Source organism: Phyllopteryx taeniolatus, chromosome 16, assembly GCF_024500385.1.
Source record: "Phyllopteryx taeniolatus isolate TA_2022b chromosome 16, UOR_Ptae_1.2, whole genome shotgun sequence".
NCBI lineage: Eukaryota > Metazoa > Chordata > Actinopteri > Syngnathiformes > Syngnathidae > Phyllopteryx > Phyllopteryx taeniolatus.
The window spans coordinates 18,727,280-18,743,639 of record NC_084517.1 but is presented as its reverse complement, the minus strand read 5'-3'; the positions used below and the strand labels follow the sequence as shown (position 1 = coordinate 18,743,639).

The 16,360-nt window shown below is 43.2% G+C and overlaps 1 protein-coding gene across 1 annotated transcript; it reads left to right on the top strand.

The window, feature by feature from the left end:
* Window positions 1–1,000: 1,000 nt before the first annotated feature.
* On the top strand, window positions 1,001–13,264 carry stk17al (serine/threonine kinase 17a like). Its single transcript, XM_061748212.1, has 7 exons — window positions 1,001–1,277; window positions 5,688–5,900; window positions 8,991–9,135; window positions 9,667–9,793; window positions 10,496–10,544; window positions 10,624–10,803; window positions 12,263–13,264. The coding sequence occupies exons 1-7, from the start codon at window positions 1,177–1,179 to the stop codon at window positions 12,549–12,551; spliced, it is 1,104 nt and encodes a 367-aa protein (XP_061604196.1). The 5' UTR covers window positions 1,001–1,176; the 3' UTR covers window positions 12,552–13,264.
* The last annotated feature ends 3,096 nt before the right edge of the window (window positions 13,265–16,360 follow it).

Here is a 16,360-nt window from a genome sequence, read left to right as displayed (position 1 = left end):
ATGGATGGATGGAAATATTCTTATACACCAAAATTTTAATTTTCACGGGCCATAAACCATCCATCGATCCCTTCTCCTCACTAGGGTCGCGGGCGTGCTGGAACCTATCCCAGCTATCATCGGGCAGGAGGCGGGGTACACCCTGAACTGGTTGCCAGCCAATTGCAGGGCACATACAAACAAACAACCATTCGCACTCACAGTCACACCTACAGGCAATTTAGAGTCTCCAATGAATGCATGTTTTTGGGATGTGGGAGGAAACCGGAGTCCCCGGAGAAAACCCACGCAGGCACGGGGAGAACATGCAAACTCCACACAGGCAGGGCCGGGGATTTAACCCGGGTCCTCAGAAATGTGAGGCTGACGCTTTAACCAGTCGGCCACCGTGCCGCCTCATAAACCATAATTATCCCAATTAAAATACATTAGCTAATATATACAAATACAAATGAAAGTAACACGTGTTATTTGTATTTAAAGATCATTAGCTATCTATTATTTAATATGTATTTTATTCTGATACTTTGATATACGGTAAAACAAAACTTACATAATAATGTATTATTATTATTATTAATAATATTAATTCTTTTATATTTATATTATTCCTTGATATTTGTTTTACGTTGATATTTTGATAGAAATACTATTTTATCAAGTAATAATTTTATTTTAATGAGCTGTAAACTAGAATTATCAAAATGAAAATATATTAAATGATAATAACGTTTAAAAATACAAAGGTATGTGTTCTTTTTCTTTGTACATAATATTATTTATATATAGTTATTTAATCATTTCTAATATTAAATATTGCTTTCGCACTGAGCGCAAAATAACATTGTGTGTGTATGTACTGTACGTATCACAGCCAGCTGGCACACTCAACTTGGCCCCGCCCCTCCCTTGTTACTCGTGCGCCGATTGGCTTTCGCTGCGTGGCGTATACGAAAAGGGCGGACCAGCGGTAGCAGTTTATTAACCCGAATGAGTGGAGGAAGTCTCAGAGCAATTTTAAACAGCAGTCAGTCACACGCCATCCTCCTGTCTCGAAACCCGGATTATATCTCCCCTGTCCGACGTTGTGACATCTTTTATTACCATGCTCAACTCTACTTGATGTCCCAGCACTTTTTGGTTTTGTCCCCTAGACACTTGATTTGAACTTTCCTAATGATGCTGAGCAAAAGCGGAATGGTGGCAAAGATCCACACCAGGATAAGATCGGATCCCTTCACGGCCAATTACGAGCTGGCGGGTAAAGAACTGGGCCGGTAAGTGTTTGTATGTAAGCCTTGAGTGGTCCCACGGCGCTTTGGAAGCTAATGTGATTGTGTAGTTAATCATATTAGTTTGTTTGACACGGGCACGTGTGAGTGAGACGCGTGTGGGTTGCCAGTTTGGCAGTGCTGCTCAAAAAGATCCTTTTGGAATTCCTCTGAACTTTCTGTCAATGCGTAAACTTCAGATGATTTGTGGGAAATCTAATTCAAACAAAAAGGGAGAGAGTGCACATATTAGGCCGAATGTTGTTTTGTAAGCAAGCACTATTGAGTTAGTAGCTCTTGTGTTAAAGTCCATCCATACATCCATTTTCTATACCAGTGATTGAGTCTCAATCTTTTTACACCAAGTACACCTTTTAAAACAAACAAACAAAAACTCTTAGCTCTCAAAGTGCCACCATAATGACCAAAATACAGCAACGTAGTAGGGCTAAGTGTTCATTAAAAAAAAAAACAGGTTTTATTTTGAAAAAAAAGTATATTTGATATTATTTTGAACCCCTGTACATTTAGGCCATAAAAACACAAGTATGGCGAGTCATTGAGCAATGTAATGACAATTATGCAAATGATGCAGTTGTCAAACAATGTGAAGTGACTAGTAACATTAAGTAGTTTGAACAGAAACACTGCGCTTATGTGTGGTAAAATAAAATAAAAAAACTCAATGATTCAATTAAAATGTGTTGCACATAAAGGTTAAATAACAATAGTACTTCAATAAATGTTTCAAACAAACAGTGTTTAAAAGTTAAATACAACTGAACTGTAAATGGGCAGTGATTTTTTCACGTGTCGCTAGAAGGGAACCCGCGTACCACTCGTGGTACTCATACCCCACTTTGAGAATCACTGTTCAATAACATGCATCCAATTTCTATCATGCGTATCCTTATTAGGCGCTAGGATTAGCATTTCCAAGATGACTCGACTGACGACAGTGTTTTTGGAATGTGGGAGGAAGCCAGAGAAAACCCACGCAAGCAGGAGCAGATCATACAAACGCCACACCGAAGCCAAGATCCAAACCCCGACCCTCGAAACTGTGAGGCAGACCTGCTAACCACTACTTCACAGTGGTGCCTCTTTTGAAGTCGCTTTTGTTTTTGTGGGTGGGGGAAACATGTTACGAGAGGACCCTTCCGGAGACTGACAAACATTTCGCATGAGCCCTTTTCCCATTCATATCTATCATACATCAAATACATAAATGGTATCAAAAATACAGATTATAATGCTCAGTTTTGATTGACATTGTCATAAAAGTACTAATTTTAGGCTCCGATTATGAGCTGGTTCTATCTTGGACTCGCTGAGTCATATCGAGAGGCGTTTCTAATGTTTTGGCCTACTCGTGCATGGCGCCAAATAAAGTGAGCCAAACATTAGAAAGTGCAAGTCACGGCTTTTGAAATAGTAGCAGTATTTGAGGTCATCGCTGTATTAAAGCAAAGCCTAAATAAAGAAATCAAGGGGATGCCCATTCAGCCAGACATGCCGGGATGGCAGCCAGGCCCTGTATGTCTCTGGTGTGTGTGTGTGTGTGTGAGGGGGGGGGGGGCTTGTTACGTTCTTGACAGAGCAGCAGGACCATCTTCCTCCCCATCCCCCCACAGTCGTTATCCTCCCCCGTCCCGTGCCTTTTGTCCCTGCGACAAGCTTGAAATTGGCCCTCGTAGTGTAATCCCATTAAGGGCATGGGGCGTCTACTATACACCGTGTGTGTGTGTGCACGTGCAAACGTCTGTGATTAGATTTATAGTATGCACATTTAGAAGGGGAGATGTGGAGCATATTAGAGCTTGTTTGCGGCGGGATATTTAACGTGACTCTGTCAGCTGCTTTACCACTGGTGTGACGAGAACCCCCGCAGGGCCGTCTGTGCAGAAACGGGAGCACGAGCATGCGTACGTGCACGTGTTCCTGTCATTTGTCGTGGCGCAAAACTCTGCAGGAAGGCCGTCTCCAGACGCAGAGAAATATAGTTAGAATAATAACGACAAGGTAAATTTGTTGTGACCCTACAGTTGTTTGTGAAATGTTGGTAGGTTTCTTTGAGTTCCGTCTGTCTGTGAGGCAGTGGAGGTGTCTGAGTCTGATTTGAGGGAATCGGGGTGGGGAGAGTGTAAGTTCTTATTTCGTCGTGTGACGAGTGCTAAAACTTGATTTGCACAGTGTGCGTTGGGCGTCTTCTGGATTCTATCATGCAGTATCTGATCAAAGAGTTTAAAATGAGATGAAAATTGACGTCGATACCATGTTCAAATTCACATGTAGAATTTTGTTTTTTTTCATAATAAGCCCCCCAAACTATGATCACAAAACATCTTATTTTAAAACTTAAGCTAGTCTTAAAAATAAATACAATGATTTGATTTACAAAAAAACATGCATTGGGAATGCGAGAATGCTTCGCAACCTAACATTTTCAACTCGGCAATATATGGATACTCTAATTTTTGTAAAAAGCATATATCGCAAATGACCCTCTTTAATTGGATACTTACTGTACCTTACGTTGAGCAGTGAGCTGATAGCAGCTGATCAGCCGTTGCCAATAGCAATTCGGACCGATCTCTGCATCATCTTAAAATGTTTACCAGCCTGATTATTCTCACGTCAACATCACCAGAAGCCTCACCTGCCTGTAGGACATTTACTGGAACCTTCCGTCACACTGCTTGTTTGTTGTCAAGCTGGCCGGCTATCGGCTAATGCTAGCTACTACTGGCGTTGTCTTAGGGCATTACAGAAAGAGCATATAATTACACGGCTCGGTGAGAATAGGTTTGTTTTCAGTGAATATTTTATCTTCTACATAAAAATGTGCATCATTTCGCAAATGGTGATTCATGAATCATCTGAGATTTATTGTCATCACTTTCGTTCCACGTTGAGTTCTGAAATGCTGTCACACACGGGCACAAAACCCCCATAACACGAATGTGCCCCTTTGGACGACAGGCATGTTTGGTAACCTTTGACTCGTCTTTGAGAAGACCCCCGCTCGCTGCACTCTGCGGCCATCGATCACTCCTTTTCATCACACGTAGTTCCCCAGCCCACATGGCGCTCCTTCTCTGCGGGGCTAATTAACTTGAGAAAAGGCTCTGACGGGGGTTTAGCCTTTTTATGTTCTTTGCACAATGACCCACTGGCTCCGGACCACCAGCCCAAAACACCAGAACCGGGTCGGAACGGTGAGGCTGGAGTTGGTTCGGCAGTGTGTGAATGTGGGGGGGGGATGACCGGCACCATGCTGACTGGACCCTTTCAGGAACATTGTGCTTTCAAACCATTATGACTGGAGCTAAACATTGAACCATTGACAACCTCATGGTCAGGTGGGTGGTCCTGGTCTGTGGTACCAACTGGCTAGCTTTTTGTACGACTGTCATGACTTCTGTGTGGAGGCGTCGACACGCGTCCATTTGTCCATGTTTCTGTCAGCTGTATTTAAAAAGAAAGAGGAGGGGGCCTCATTATGTGCTCGGGGAGCACGACCTGACCTTTGACTAATGAACACGTAAATGTCTGGATAATTTAGGCAGCCCCTCATTCATTATCTACAGGAGGGCCTCGGTTTATGGCGGTACTGATGAACAAGGTATACGTTGAGGTATATTTACTGTAATTATGTAGGTTCTGATTTAAGTTCAAATTCGGGTTACATAACCCCCTGTTGTTCAGTTTTTGTTGCTTTTTGTTAGTTTTTGTGTTGCCGTGTTAAAAAGCATGTTTGAGATTTGTACTGCATTTTATGAAGACGTCAGGCTCTGGTCTAGAATGAAAATGTTAATTTCGCGATGGGAGCGGGGACGGACTTTATGAGGCAAACATTGATTGGACCGGTTATTGAGTTACATCCATGTTGCTGGCACAGAAACAGGAGTTGAAAACAATATCAGTAAGATTTTCCTATTTAAAAATAATTAATTAATTGAACATATAATATTGAATAAAATGCATATTAACCAGGGAAATGAAATGAAATGCACATCCTTGCTATGAAAGTAGTTTTAATTTTCCTTAATTTCTTGACCAATTATTGACTATTGCATATATTTAATATTATATTGGCACACGTGTAGCTTTTTAATATTTGCTTGAATTGTCACGAATCCTCAGCAGCCTGTGCTTCCACTGGTCAGACCTTCCATGCGGAGGCAGAAAAAAAAACACAAAGAGGCCTACTGAGTGTCTCATGGCATTTCCTGTGCACATATTTGAGCTCAATAGCTACATCAGTGCTGCCCAATGAAACCACTTAGTGTTTTTTTTTTTTATTCGTGTGTGTGTCCATTTGTGGGACTTTGTTAGCACGATTCTATGCATCCTGTCCTTTTAAAAGAAAAAAAAAATTGCTGTTTTAAAATGTAAACCACTGTCTGTCTCTAGGGGAAAGTTTGCGGTGGTGAAGAAGTGCACGGAGAAGGCGACGGGCAAGCAGTACGCCGCCAAGTTCCTACGCAAGCGGCGGAAGGGCCAGGATAGCCGGGTGGACATCCTCAACGAGATCGCCATGCTGGAGCTGGCCAAGTGCAACCCGTATGTGGTGGCCCTGCACGAGGTCTACGAGACGGCCACCGAGATCGTCCTGGTGTTGGAATGGTAAGACGGCGAAAGAATGAAAAGCTTCCCAGCGCCTCGGATCGGAAATGTTCGTCGCCCACGTGCGCCGTGAGCTTGAGCCGAGCCGGGAAAAAGTGGTTTAGAGATGATTTGCTTGTAAATTGCAAAGCCTCGAAAAATTCCATGAATGATTGCTGCATTGACATCCTAAAGTGACGTATCGTATGTTTCTGTGTGTGTGGCTAGAACGAATTAATGGCAATTCCATTCATTTCAATGAAGAAAGATGATTGAGATGTGTTTTGAGCTTACTCCATTCATTATTCACTAGTTTATTTTGTCAGTATATTAAGTCTTTTTTTTTTTTTTTTTTGGCAGCAAACTTGTCACATCAGTCACTTGCCAGTTCCTGCTAAATTGTTCATTTGCTTCAAAATGTAGCACCTGTGCAAACATAATCTCATCGATCGGAACATCAAACTGTCGTCACTCGGTACCAGTAAAAGAAGGTGAGCCAGGAATTTTTCTGCAGAATACCTTTAAATGCTCAGAGGAAATTGAAAAAAAGTTTGCAAGCAACCGTGTGGTTTGAAGTGCTAAGTAGTCTCGTTGTGGCTTTGCCGCTATGCTACGCAGACTGTTCTAACGAAGTGCAAAAGCGGGACGTAGCACCGCAGGTCGCACCCACAGCAGCAAATTTACAAAGCTAGCTTTTAAGTTTGCATTTGGTTATGCTGAGTCGCACGGTTCGGGCTCACATTTTTTTTTTTTTTTACTTTTCCTGTGCGAAGCAGTAAGCAAAGCTACTAAAAGTAGCGCACCGGCCGCCAAACGCACACACACGCGTTCTCAAACATATTTGTCATAGCCACAGCCACATCCGGAGTCTTGTTTGTGAAATAAACGCTATATTCTCAGCGCTTCACGTGCAGCTGCAGCCAGTAGTGTACCACACAGACCCGCTTTACTCGCTGCATAATGACTAGTCTGGGAAAAGCCTGCACGAAAAGTCAGATTTGAATCTTCTGAACTTCTGAAGTTTAGGTAAAGATGACCTGATGTCCTGATTCAAACAAAAACAACTGAAAACGCTTTAGTTGGCGATGTCACTTTAGAAGGGAAAAGCCAGCACCTTTTTCAAATTCGTGTTCAGAATGAACATTACCATTGTCGACACTGACCGTTTTCTGAGCCGATAGGGGACGAAAAATACCTTGTGATACACCCCACACTACAGGATAATCGCTCAGGGTAAACTTTAGAGACATCAGATTATCGAGCCTTTGATCGGGAAGAGTGGAATTTGGCTCAGATTCAAACCAATTATTGGTACGCGTGTACCCCGCTTTAGAGACATCCGGAAATCAGGCCTGCTTGAATTTGGCCCTATTATCGGAATGTGTGAACCCTGCTTAAGATGTGTGAAATGGGCTCGTGATGCTTTCATCTAAGTATTTTACCCGTTTTCAGTTTAAAAACACGGTTTCGTTTAGTGCATTAATCACCTCATGGCATAATCCCAAAAAGAAAAAAGTAGCCACAACTAAATTAATGAAGTCATAAGCCATTTTAGTTTACCCTGGCCCTTTCGATAGCTTTTAATTTCCTGCTTTCATTTACGTACATTTTGAGAACTGTTTTTTTCATTTGCTTTTACAATCTCGCATTGTCTGAGCTGGCCTGGAGCTCAAACGACCTCACTGGCCAAGACACCCCCCCTCCAATTTAATAGGCACTTACCGTATTTTCACGACCATAACGCTCACCGTATTAAAAGGCGCTGTCTCAGTTATTTCTGTTTTTAACGCACACATAAGGCGCACCGTATTATTGGGCGCAGGCATGGTAAAACATACGCTAGCATGCATGCTAGCGTATGCTTTTAAAAAGGCAGCGGGAGCAAAACTGAGTTCTGTTGTACTTTATTGAAGTATTTAACAATGTACTCATTTTTTGATCAATCCTCATCCACAAATCCATCAAAGTCCTCATCTTCTGTATCCGAAATGAACAGCTGGGCAAGTTCTCCATCAAACATGCCGGGTTCCCTCCCGTTATTCTTGGAGTCAGTCTTGTTGCCGGGGGTCTGTTCAGCAATGATACTGGCGTTTTCCTGCTTCGTCCACTTGCGAACCATGGATTCGTTGATCTTGAATTCTCTGCGGGTGCATCGCCGCTGTTTTTCACAGCTGATGCTGGTCGATGGCGCAGCGTCTGGGAGGGCGACGGGGTTACGTAACCACTAGTGACATTTCCTAAGTATAATCCCTGGAAAGAGGAAGGCTGAGGTTCTTATAGTATCTTGTTACAGACGTCAACCTTTTGCCATCTTCATCACTAAGGCTGGATTTACACCGCAGGTCCAACTGACTCATCGCAATTGTGCCGCTAGAAAGCAAAAAATTGGAATTGCGTCACTTGAACCCTGCAGTGTAAACCCAGCATGTGTTCCTTATTTTACTTTGTGGAAAAAAAACATCTGAATTGCCCGGCCAGTATTTTGCCACGGTGCTAACTCAACTCATATGCCTGTCAACGGTATCGCTTCTTATCTGAATGCGCTGCCAACCCACCTCTGACACGCTTAGCTAGTGGGAAATGACAAGTCTACCATTAGCACACAAAAGGACTTGTTGTCAAGCCAACATACACAGAGATATGGCGTTATGTAACGCTGAAAGAAAGCAGAATTGGAGTTATTATCCTTAATTACATCGAGAGGACGGTACGGAATGGTTTTTGTCTCCTTGCAAGAAAGCAAATTGAAAGGAGGATTCATTAAGCACTAAAGTTGTTTGTTCACTTTAAGACGACATGTTAAAAAGAATATAGGGGCCACAAAGCAATGAATCTATACGCAAGTTGAAAGGCGTCATAGTCCATCATGACCATTTACAAAAAAAACCCAAAAAAAAAAAAACGGTAAGTATGGCGGTAACTAAGCGTGCCTTCTTGTGCCGCGTGACAACATATTCTTATACTGCTAGTTCATTGTGTGTCATAGTTCATTGTGTGTCATTCTGAACCTCTGAACGCTGTATGTCAGGACTGTCTTAAAACAGAAGACCTTTTGTAGTCTAAGTCTTCTCTGTACTTAGTTTTTCTTTACTGTTATTTTTCCCACACCAGTGCTGCCGGCGGTGAGATTTTCGACCAGTGCGTCGCCGACAACGACGATGCGTTCACGGAGAAAGATGTGATCCGGTTGGCCAGGCAGATCCTTATGGGGGTGGCCTTCCTGCATCGGAACAATGTGGTGCATTTGGATCTGAAGGTGAGAGGCCCTATATGGGACATTACGTGACTATATGGGGAAGACTATTCCCTGGAGGTGGCAGAGGTATTTAGCCGGTTATGTAACCCCGGTGCACAACCTAGTTCCCATGGGGGGAACAGTCTAATACCAGAAGATGAGCTAACATAACAAGGCTATTACTTGGAGGGGTTTTCTTGAAGGGTCGTTGTCCTTGAAGTATTCAGTTTCTCGGCCAGAAAACATGTCATCTTGATAAAAGTAATCCCTAGTGGGTCATAATTAAGAGTGTCAGGAGATTCGGTTCCCAAGCAAATCTGGCGTTAGTCCAGGCCATTGTGCACGCCAACAATGTAGCCGAGAAGTCATCGGATGTGATGTCTGACCCGTTCTCCCTGATTGGCTTATCTTAGATCTAAGGCTCAGCAAGATGCCGACTGACGGTGCAGACTCCCAAATCCTCCAGGGTCCTTTTTATCTCAAACCAAGCGCCAAATCTGCTCTGCTACTGACTTTGGCACTTATGTAACCTTGGTCCGTCCAATCCTGCAGCCACAGAACATCTTGCTGACCAGCGCCAGGCCCCTGGGCGACATCCGGATCGTGGACTTTGGCCTGTCCAGACGCGTAGACAGCATCAGTGAGGTCCGGGAGATTCTGGGTACTCCGGAGTATGTGGGTGAGTCCAGAAATTATTCAGTACAATAATCCCCCGCATACTACAGTGAGAAATATCCTTATTTTAGCAGATTTTTTTGGTGTGAACCTATCCTCCCTTATTCCTTTTTGTGCTCAGGCCAAAGTTCTGTTTGATTTGGTTATTCCTTTGGTGGCATCTTGGAGCCAAGGAACTGTGTTGAAATGAGTTGAAGAGCTTCATTTATTTAGGAGCGGTGTGTAAATTACTCGCAAGCTTTTGACGTTCGCGGCAGGGCTCGGGTCCCTATCCGTCGATTGTAGTCACAAATTCACCTGCTTCGGGTTTTTTTCTGGCCTAAGATGCCACAAGAAGCCCTGACGAAATAGGAATTAGTGTTAAGGAAGTACGTTGAAGTGAGACATCTTCCCTAGGGGACAAGCTCTATATCTCAGGGAAAGCCTCTGTTGTTAGTGGAGGTTAGGGAGAATCTTTTCCACATGTACGTGTGCACTTCTGGTGCATTCTTTTCTTTTCCCCAAAATCAAATAATCTGCAAGTCATTTATTTTTAAGGGCCGCGTAAAATGAGTTTGAAATGATATTAAAGTATTTTGGGATCATAGTTTGTGGTATATTTACAGTTTAAACTATTAATAATTTTTCACGATTAAGGCAAGGCTTGACCCCGATACCTCGTGGGCGATTACTGTGTGTCATTTAATTCAGGTCATTTGTGTTCTAGCACCAGAGATTCTCAACTATGAACCCATCAGCACTGCTACAGACATGTGGTGAGTGTACCCTGTGGATGATCCCCCAAAAAATAAAACTGACAAAGCTGACAAGTTGTCTGTCTCCTCTGGCGGTCAGGAGCATCGGGGTTCTAACCTACGTCATGCTGACTGGTGAGTCGCCCTTCCTGGGTGACGACAAGCAGGAGACGTTCCTCAACATCTCCCAGGTCAGCGTGGAGTACTCTCACGACACCTTCCAGGACATCTCGCCGCCAGCTGTCGACTTCATCAAGTCCCTGTTGGTGAAAAACCCCAGGTGACGTTTACAGAGGCAAACGTATAGTCATTCAGGATGTGAGTCAGGCCGGAAACGTGTCTGACATGAGTGTATGAGGCAAAAATTGGTTTCCTCTTGTGCAAACTCTGACTAAATTTTGTTGTATTTTTATTAATATTACTTCAAACTGGATATGTGACTCATTTGGGTAGTTATAAAAGTGTCCTTTTCTATCCTATGATGGTTATGGTGTAATTCTAATAAATCCAAATACAGGGAGTCCTCTTGTTTCCGACGGCCCCAACATATGAAGTTTTGAACGATGCAGTTCGCGCTGTACTGCTGTTTTTAATTGGATTATTTTATATTTATGGCTTACAAGTGTTTTTCATAGAAATGTTTACTACTGCGTTAGACTAGGTTCATGGCACGTTCTGAATTGCAAATTTGGGTTACGTCGCCCCCGTAGGAACAAAACTTCGTCGTAAACTAGGAACCCCCTGTACATTGTGTTCTCAGACTCGCACAAGCTAGTGTTAGCCCATCCCCGTGAGACAACTCTTTGCCCTTTCTTTATATTTTGTTAGTTTTTTTACAAAGAGAAGATAGTTATTATTCTAACACTACTACTAAATAACACAAATGTCACATTATGCTATCTTTAGCCAGCTACCCTCTGGCTAACGCTAGCTATTACAGCTACTACTGCATCAGGAGTCAGCTGACACAAACGTCTGAGTTTTATATTTGAAACACATTCATTGCCATTGACGGCTTTAGAAGTCAAATATACATGTTAACTGGGAAGGCTGGCAGTGAATGAGTTTTAACTGGGAAGGCTGGCAGTAAATGAGTTAAACTGGACTCTGCCATGATGTGATTAACTCTGAGAGCTCTAGCAAGCTGGGTAGTGGCTAACACAAACCAAGTAGGAATCACCGAATAGTAATGGGTAAATAGTGCTGATGATAACGTGGGAATCACGTTAGCTCTAGTGCTAACTCTCATTCAGTTATGGCTCAAAGCACACTTTCAGTTGTTTCAAAATCAACTCATTTATAAGCCATTTATTTTCAGGTGTAATGTTGTAAGATGAATTTGAAATGACAGTGTTTTGGGATCATAGTTTGCAGTAGGGCTCGTTCCCTATCCCTTGCGACTAGTGGGGGGGATTACTGTACTGGTTTAGCTTGGCCTGTCATCGAAAAGCTTTATTTCTTCTGTCAAGCATCACCTCATTAAGTCAGCAACAAGGTGATGTTGAAGGGCAATTGTTAATGTGAAGAAGCAGTAGCAATGAAAATGGAATTGGCAGATGAAAGCAAGTCTCTGTACTTTTTTTCTCCTGTTAGCATTGATGAGCTGGCGACAACAAAGATGTCTTGCGTAATCGACAAAAGGGAACATTTTCCGAGTAAAGCCCATTTATTTTGTTCCATTTGATTATGTAAAACAAAAATCTGAGAATTTCCACTCATCTGTGATGTTATGTTTTCAGGAAGCGAGCCACAGCGGAGGACTGCCTCAGCCACCCTTGGCTGAACGCCCACCCCCTCGTGCACCACCATCTCCACGCCACGCGGTCCTCGTCGTCTCTGGACGAACCCGACACTAGCCAATCCGAGTCGGAGCCAGAGAGCCCGGCGCCGTCCCCGGAACTGGGCCTGATGGGCTCGTACCTGGCATGCCCGTGCCAGGGTGAGCTGAAGACAGGCTGCGGCTCTTTCTCCTTCGCCGAGCCGCCTTTCGCCCCTCGACCCGAAATACAGCAGGAGCTCATTTGCTGAATGGTCACTGGGGAGGACGGACAGATGGACAGACAGACAGACAGACAGACTCCCGCTTTAGAGATGCCAGTGCGGTTTCACTCGGGAAAACGATGAAGATGAAGACTGGTTCCTCGTTTTAAACCGAATTAGCCTTCCAAACTAGATTGGTCGCAAGGGGTGACCGAAACTGGACTTCTCATCCTTCTAGGATGAGTTCTTGGTGAAGGAGGGGAAAAAAAGTTTGGGCGCTTTACAGTGAGTTGGCACAAAAGAAGTACATTTTTATATTGTTTATTTATGTTACATTTGCCTCTACCGTCAGGCCGAGTCAGCGTTCTCACTTTTCCAATACAATCTTGAGCACTTTTTTTGTTTTTTTTAAATGAAAAAGATACATGTTGTTAAAAAGAACTTATCACACAATCGCACAGACATAGCCTACTGTACATATGGAAAAAGTGCCACATTGGTGTATTCACATTAATTGTTCTCTTGGGCGTTTGCACAAGTTTTCGCACTTTTTTTTTTTTTTTTAATTTCCTTTTTTTTCTTTTTTTTTTATATAACAATTTGTACTTAACTGCAAGAATGCTGCAAGTTTTTGAAAATAACTCGTTGAGGCTGAATTAGTTCGAATGGTAACTAATGAAGTCCTACAATACAAGACGCTCGGGAGCAATGCGTCGCAATGTTGTTGATGTTGCGACCAATAAACTGAAATCTTTTTCTTGCTGGCCTGTGTATCAATTGGTAATGTCTGACTTTTTCAATGTTAATTTTTATTTGTTTTCAGTTGTTGTTGTTTTTTGCTTGTGGATTTCAGGCAGTTTTGCACTTGCCCTCGTGGACGTGTTTGTTTAAAATTGAATAAATGTTATTGTCGTTGCAAAATGTAAAGCGAGAAATACATGTAAATTTTGTATCAAACTCTTACGACTGAATATGTGCCATTACTCATGATAACGTCCACTTTTCACAATAGAAATTACAGATTAGAAGTCATCCACAAAAAAGGCTACAAAACATTAGGGGTTGAACAGACTAGTCAACAAGTTGACTACTACGCGTTGACATTTAGTCGCCTAATCGCTAATCACTTGTTTTTTGGCATCACGTCTTCCAATCGGCCAATTGTAAGAGGACTTACGACTCGCCCATCTGCTACCATTGCTAGCAAAAGATAATCCAATAATGCTCTGTGGCTGAGCAAAATGTCTGACGAGCAAGGTGACACAGATTTCATCCATCTGTGTTGTCTGAGAGTATGAAAAATAAGATGGTTGTGGATCTGCATAGCATGTAGACTTATGTCTGCTAGCCTGATCACAGCTAGTCTTATAAGATTCACACCAGTGGGACCAAAGAACTGGCGGAGAGGAACGAGGGCAGCATAGCGAAATGTCGCATTTGTTTCCAGTGAGAGTTGGATGCCACCAAGGCTGCTTTTTGTCATTGGTAATTTTCATAGCCATGGACAGAATTTGGTGTAGGAGATGTGTGGAGGGAAGTCCAGTTTGGTGATCTCAATATTGTGTGTCTGCTTTTTGTAGAGGATGTGGCTATGTTGGCTTCATCAAGGCTCGTTCTTAAACTTTCTGGAGCAGTTCACAGCCGAGTGGGAAGCGGTTAGGATGAGATTCAGCACCTCATGACAACCACCACCTCGCACAAGGGAAAAACTAGAAATAATCCACAGAGTAAAATAAAACTCCACTGCACGCACAACCACGTGCAGACCTAATGTCAAATGATCAATCTTGGACAATAGATATAAACACAATGACTGAAATTATAACATACAAAGTCAGGTTCTCAGGCAAAAAAACAGCGGTTGTAAATACTGCAGCAAACGATCTCACCAGATCACTTTGTCTCTCTTGAGTCTGTAACAACATAAGATAAGATGAGTAGAAAATGTTCTAGTGAAAACAATATCACGACAAGCGCAAAGTAAACCTTGTTTGACTACGACGCAGTTCCCAGAGTTCAAATAGAATCCTGACTCTAAACCAAGTGTTAATGCAAAGCACTCTAATTCCATGTAAAATACATTTGTTTTTTTTCGCAAAATGGATGAGAATATTTGTTGTTCAAAAGTAAAAATACAAATACAGTAATATTACATTAAATAATTTCCAGTACTGTAACTCAATCTTTTAGGCCAAGCTACCAAAAATAAATACAGATTTTTTGTTTTAGGGAATAAGAGTAAACTTTGAATATACTATTTCCAAACAAAAATTGTTTTCAGGGCTCAGGTTGTTTCCATCTCCTTTTCTTTTGGCACCAGTTGTCCCGTTTCTTTTAACTCTTCAAGTGTACTGGAGTTCTGAGAAGTTCTTGCAACTTACATCATGTGGACATTCCTTCCTGCTAATGTTCCCAATAACGCTTTGGGGGGTAAAATTACAACGTGCTTCAAGGGTTTAGAACATTTGCACCATCCTCTGACCTGGAGTTCATCTCCCATATATGTGCATGTATGGCTAATCAAATGATGTTCCCTTCATCCCTGTGGAATGCGTTTTGTGATGTTCTGACCTCCTCGCTCACTCCTGCCACATTCCAGCAGTGACCTCAAGCTTTTCGGCGCAAACATGAGACCACATAAGCTCAAAGTGGAGTAAAAACATGGAGAGATCATCAAAGAAAATATTGTAAATACCACTATTGTCTTTTGGATTTTGAGCGGAATGAGGAGTGGGGGAGGGGGGGTATCATCTCGCGAAAGGAGAAACAGCAGAATGGCTAAACACTCGTTAAAGGCCGGTAATGTGTTTCTGATGGCAACGGAGGCAAGGCAGGCGAATGCCTTTGGTTTGTCCCAGTTATTTATTTTGTCCCTGGCAACAAGCGAGCAACAACAAAAGCATTCTCTACAAAGGCTGACCGCGAGTTGATGCTGGAGCAGCCTGTTTTCCGTCTGCAGCGGCCACTTCCTCCCAAGGCGTGTTGGGTTTGTAGAGGGGGGCAAGGCTGGCTAACTGCTGAAAAACTAAAACACAATCAGCGATACATTTAGCTCAAGGAATGAAGCTGTGGGTCTTGGTTTCTGAAGTAGGCTCTGTTGGCGGGGGGATGCCTCTTCCTCGCCTGGGCAAGAGTGGGAGATCGGGGGTGGTAGTGCTTGGGGGTTGGGGGTGGCGGATGGGTTCCTAGGGTCCTGGATGGGCTCTTCGTTGGGGTAGTTGGCTCACCCTGGATGTCTTCTCGACTGGATCCTCCTACCGGATGGGTAATTGGCACGGCATAGTCACTCCCACGTCACAACAAAAGCACTACCTTGCTCACGATCCCGTCCTGTCCCATCCAGTCCTGACCCATCCTAATGGGTCATGTCCTGCCCCTTCCTGTCCTGCCCTGCCATGTCCTGTTCGCCCCTGCCCTACCCTATCTGGCCAGATTCTTCCCTGTATTGTCCAATCCTGCCCTGTCATGTCCTTTTTCATCCTGTCCTGTCCTTCCCTGTCTTGCCCTGTCCCACTCTGCCGTGACCTTTCCTATCCTAACCTATCCCGTTCTGCCATGTCCTATCCTGTCCTGTTTTGCTCTGTCATGTCCTGCTACATCCTTTCCTGTCCTTCCCTGTCGTCCTGTTCAGCTCTGCCCCATCCTTTTCTGTCCTACCATGTCCCATTCTACCCTGTCTTGCCATGTCATTTCCCATCCTGCCCTGTCTCATCCTGCTCTGTCCTCTCCCGTCTCATCCAGCATGTAGTTCTGCCTTCCGATAACAATAAAATCCAACTGCAATCTAAAGTTATTCTTGTCGCATCCTGTTGTTTTTGTTCCTTTAGCTGTTTTTTTTCTCTCTTTCTGTCTATCCC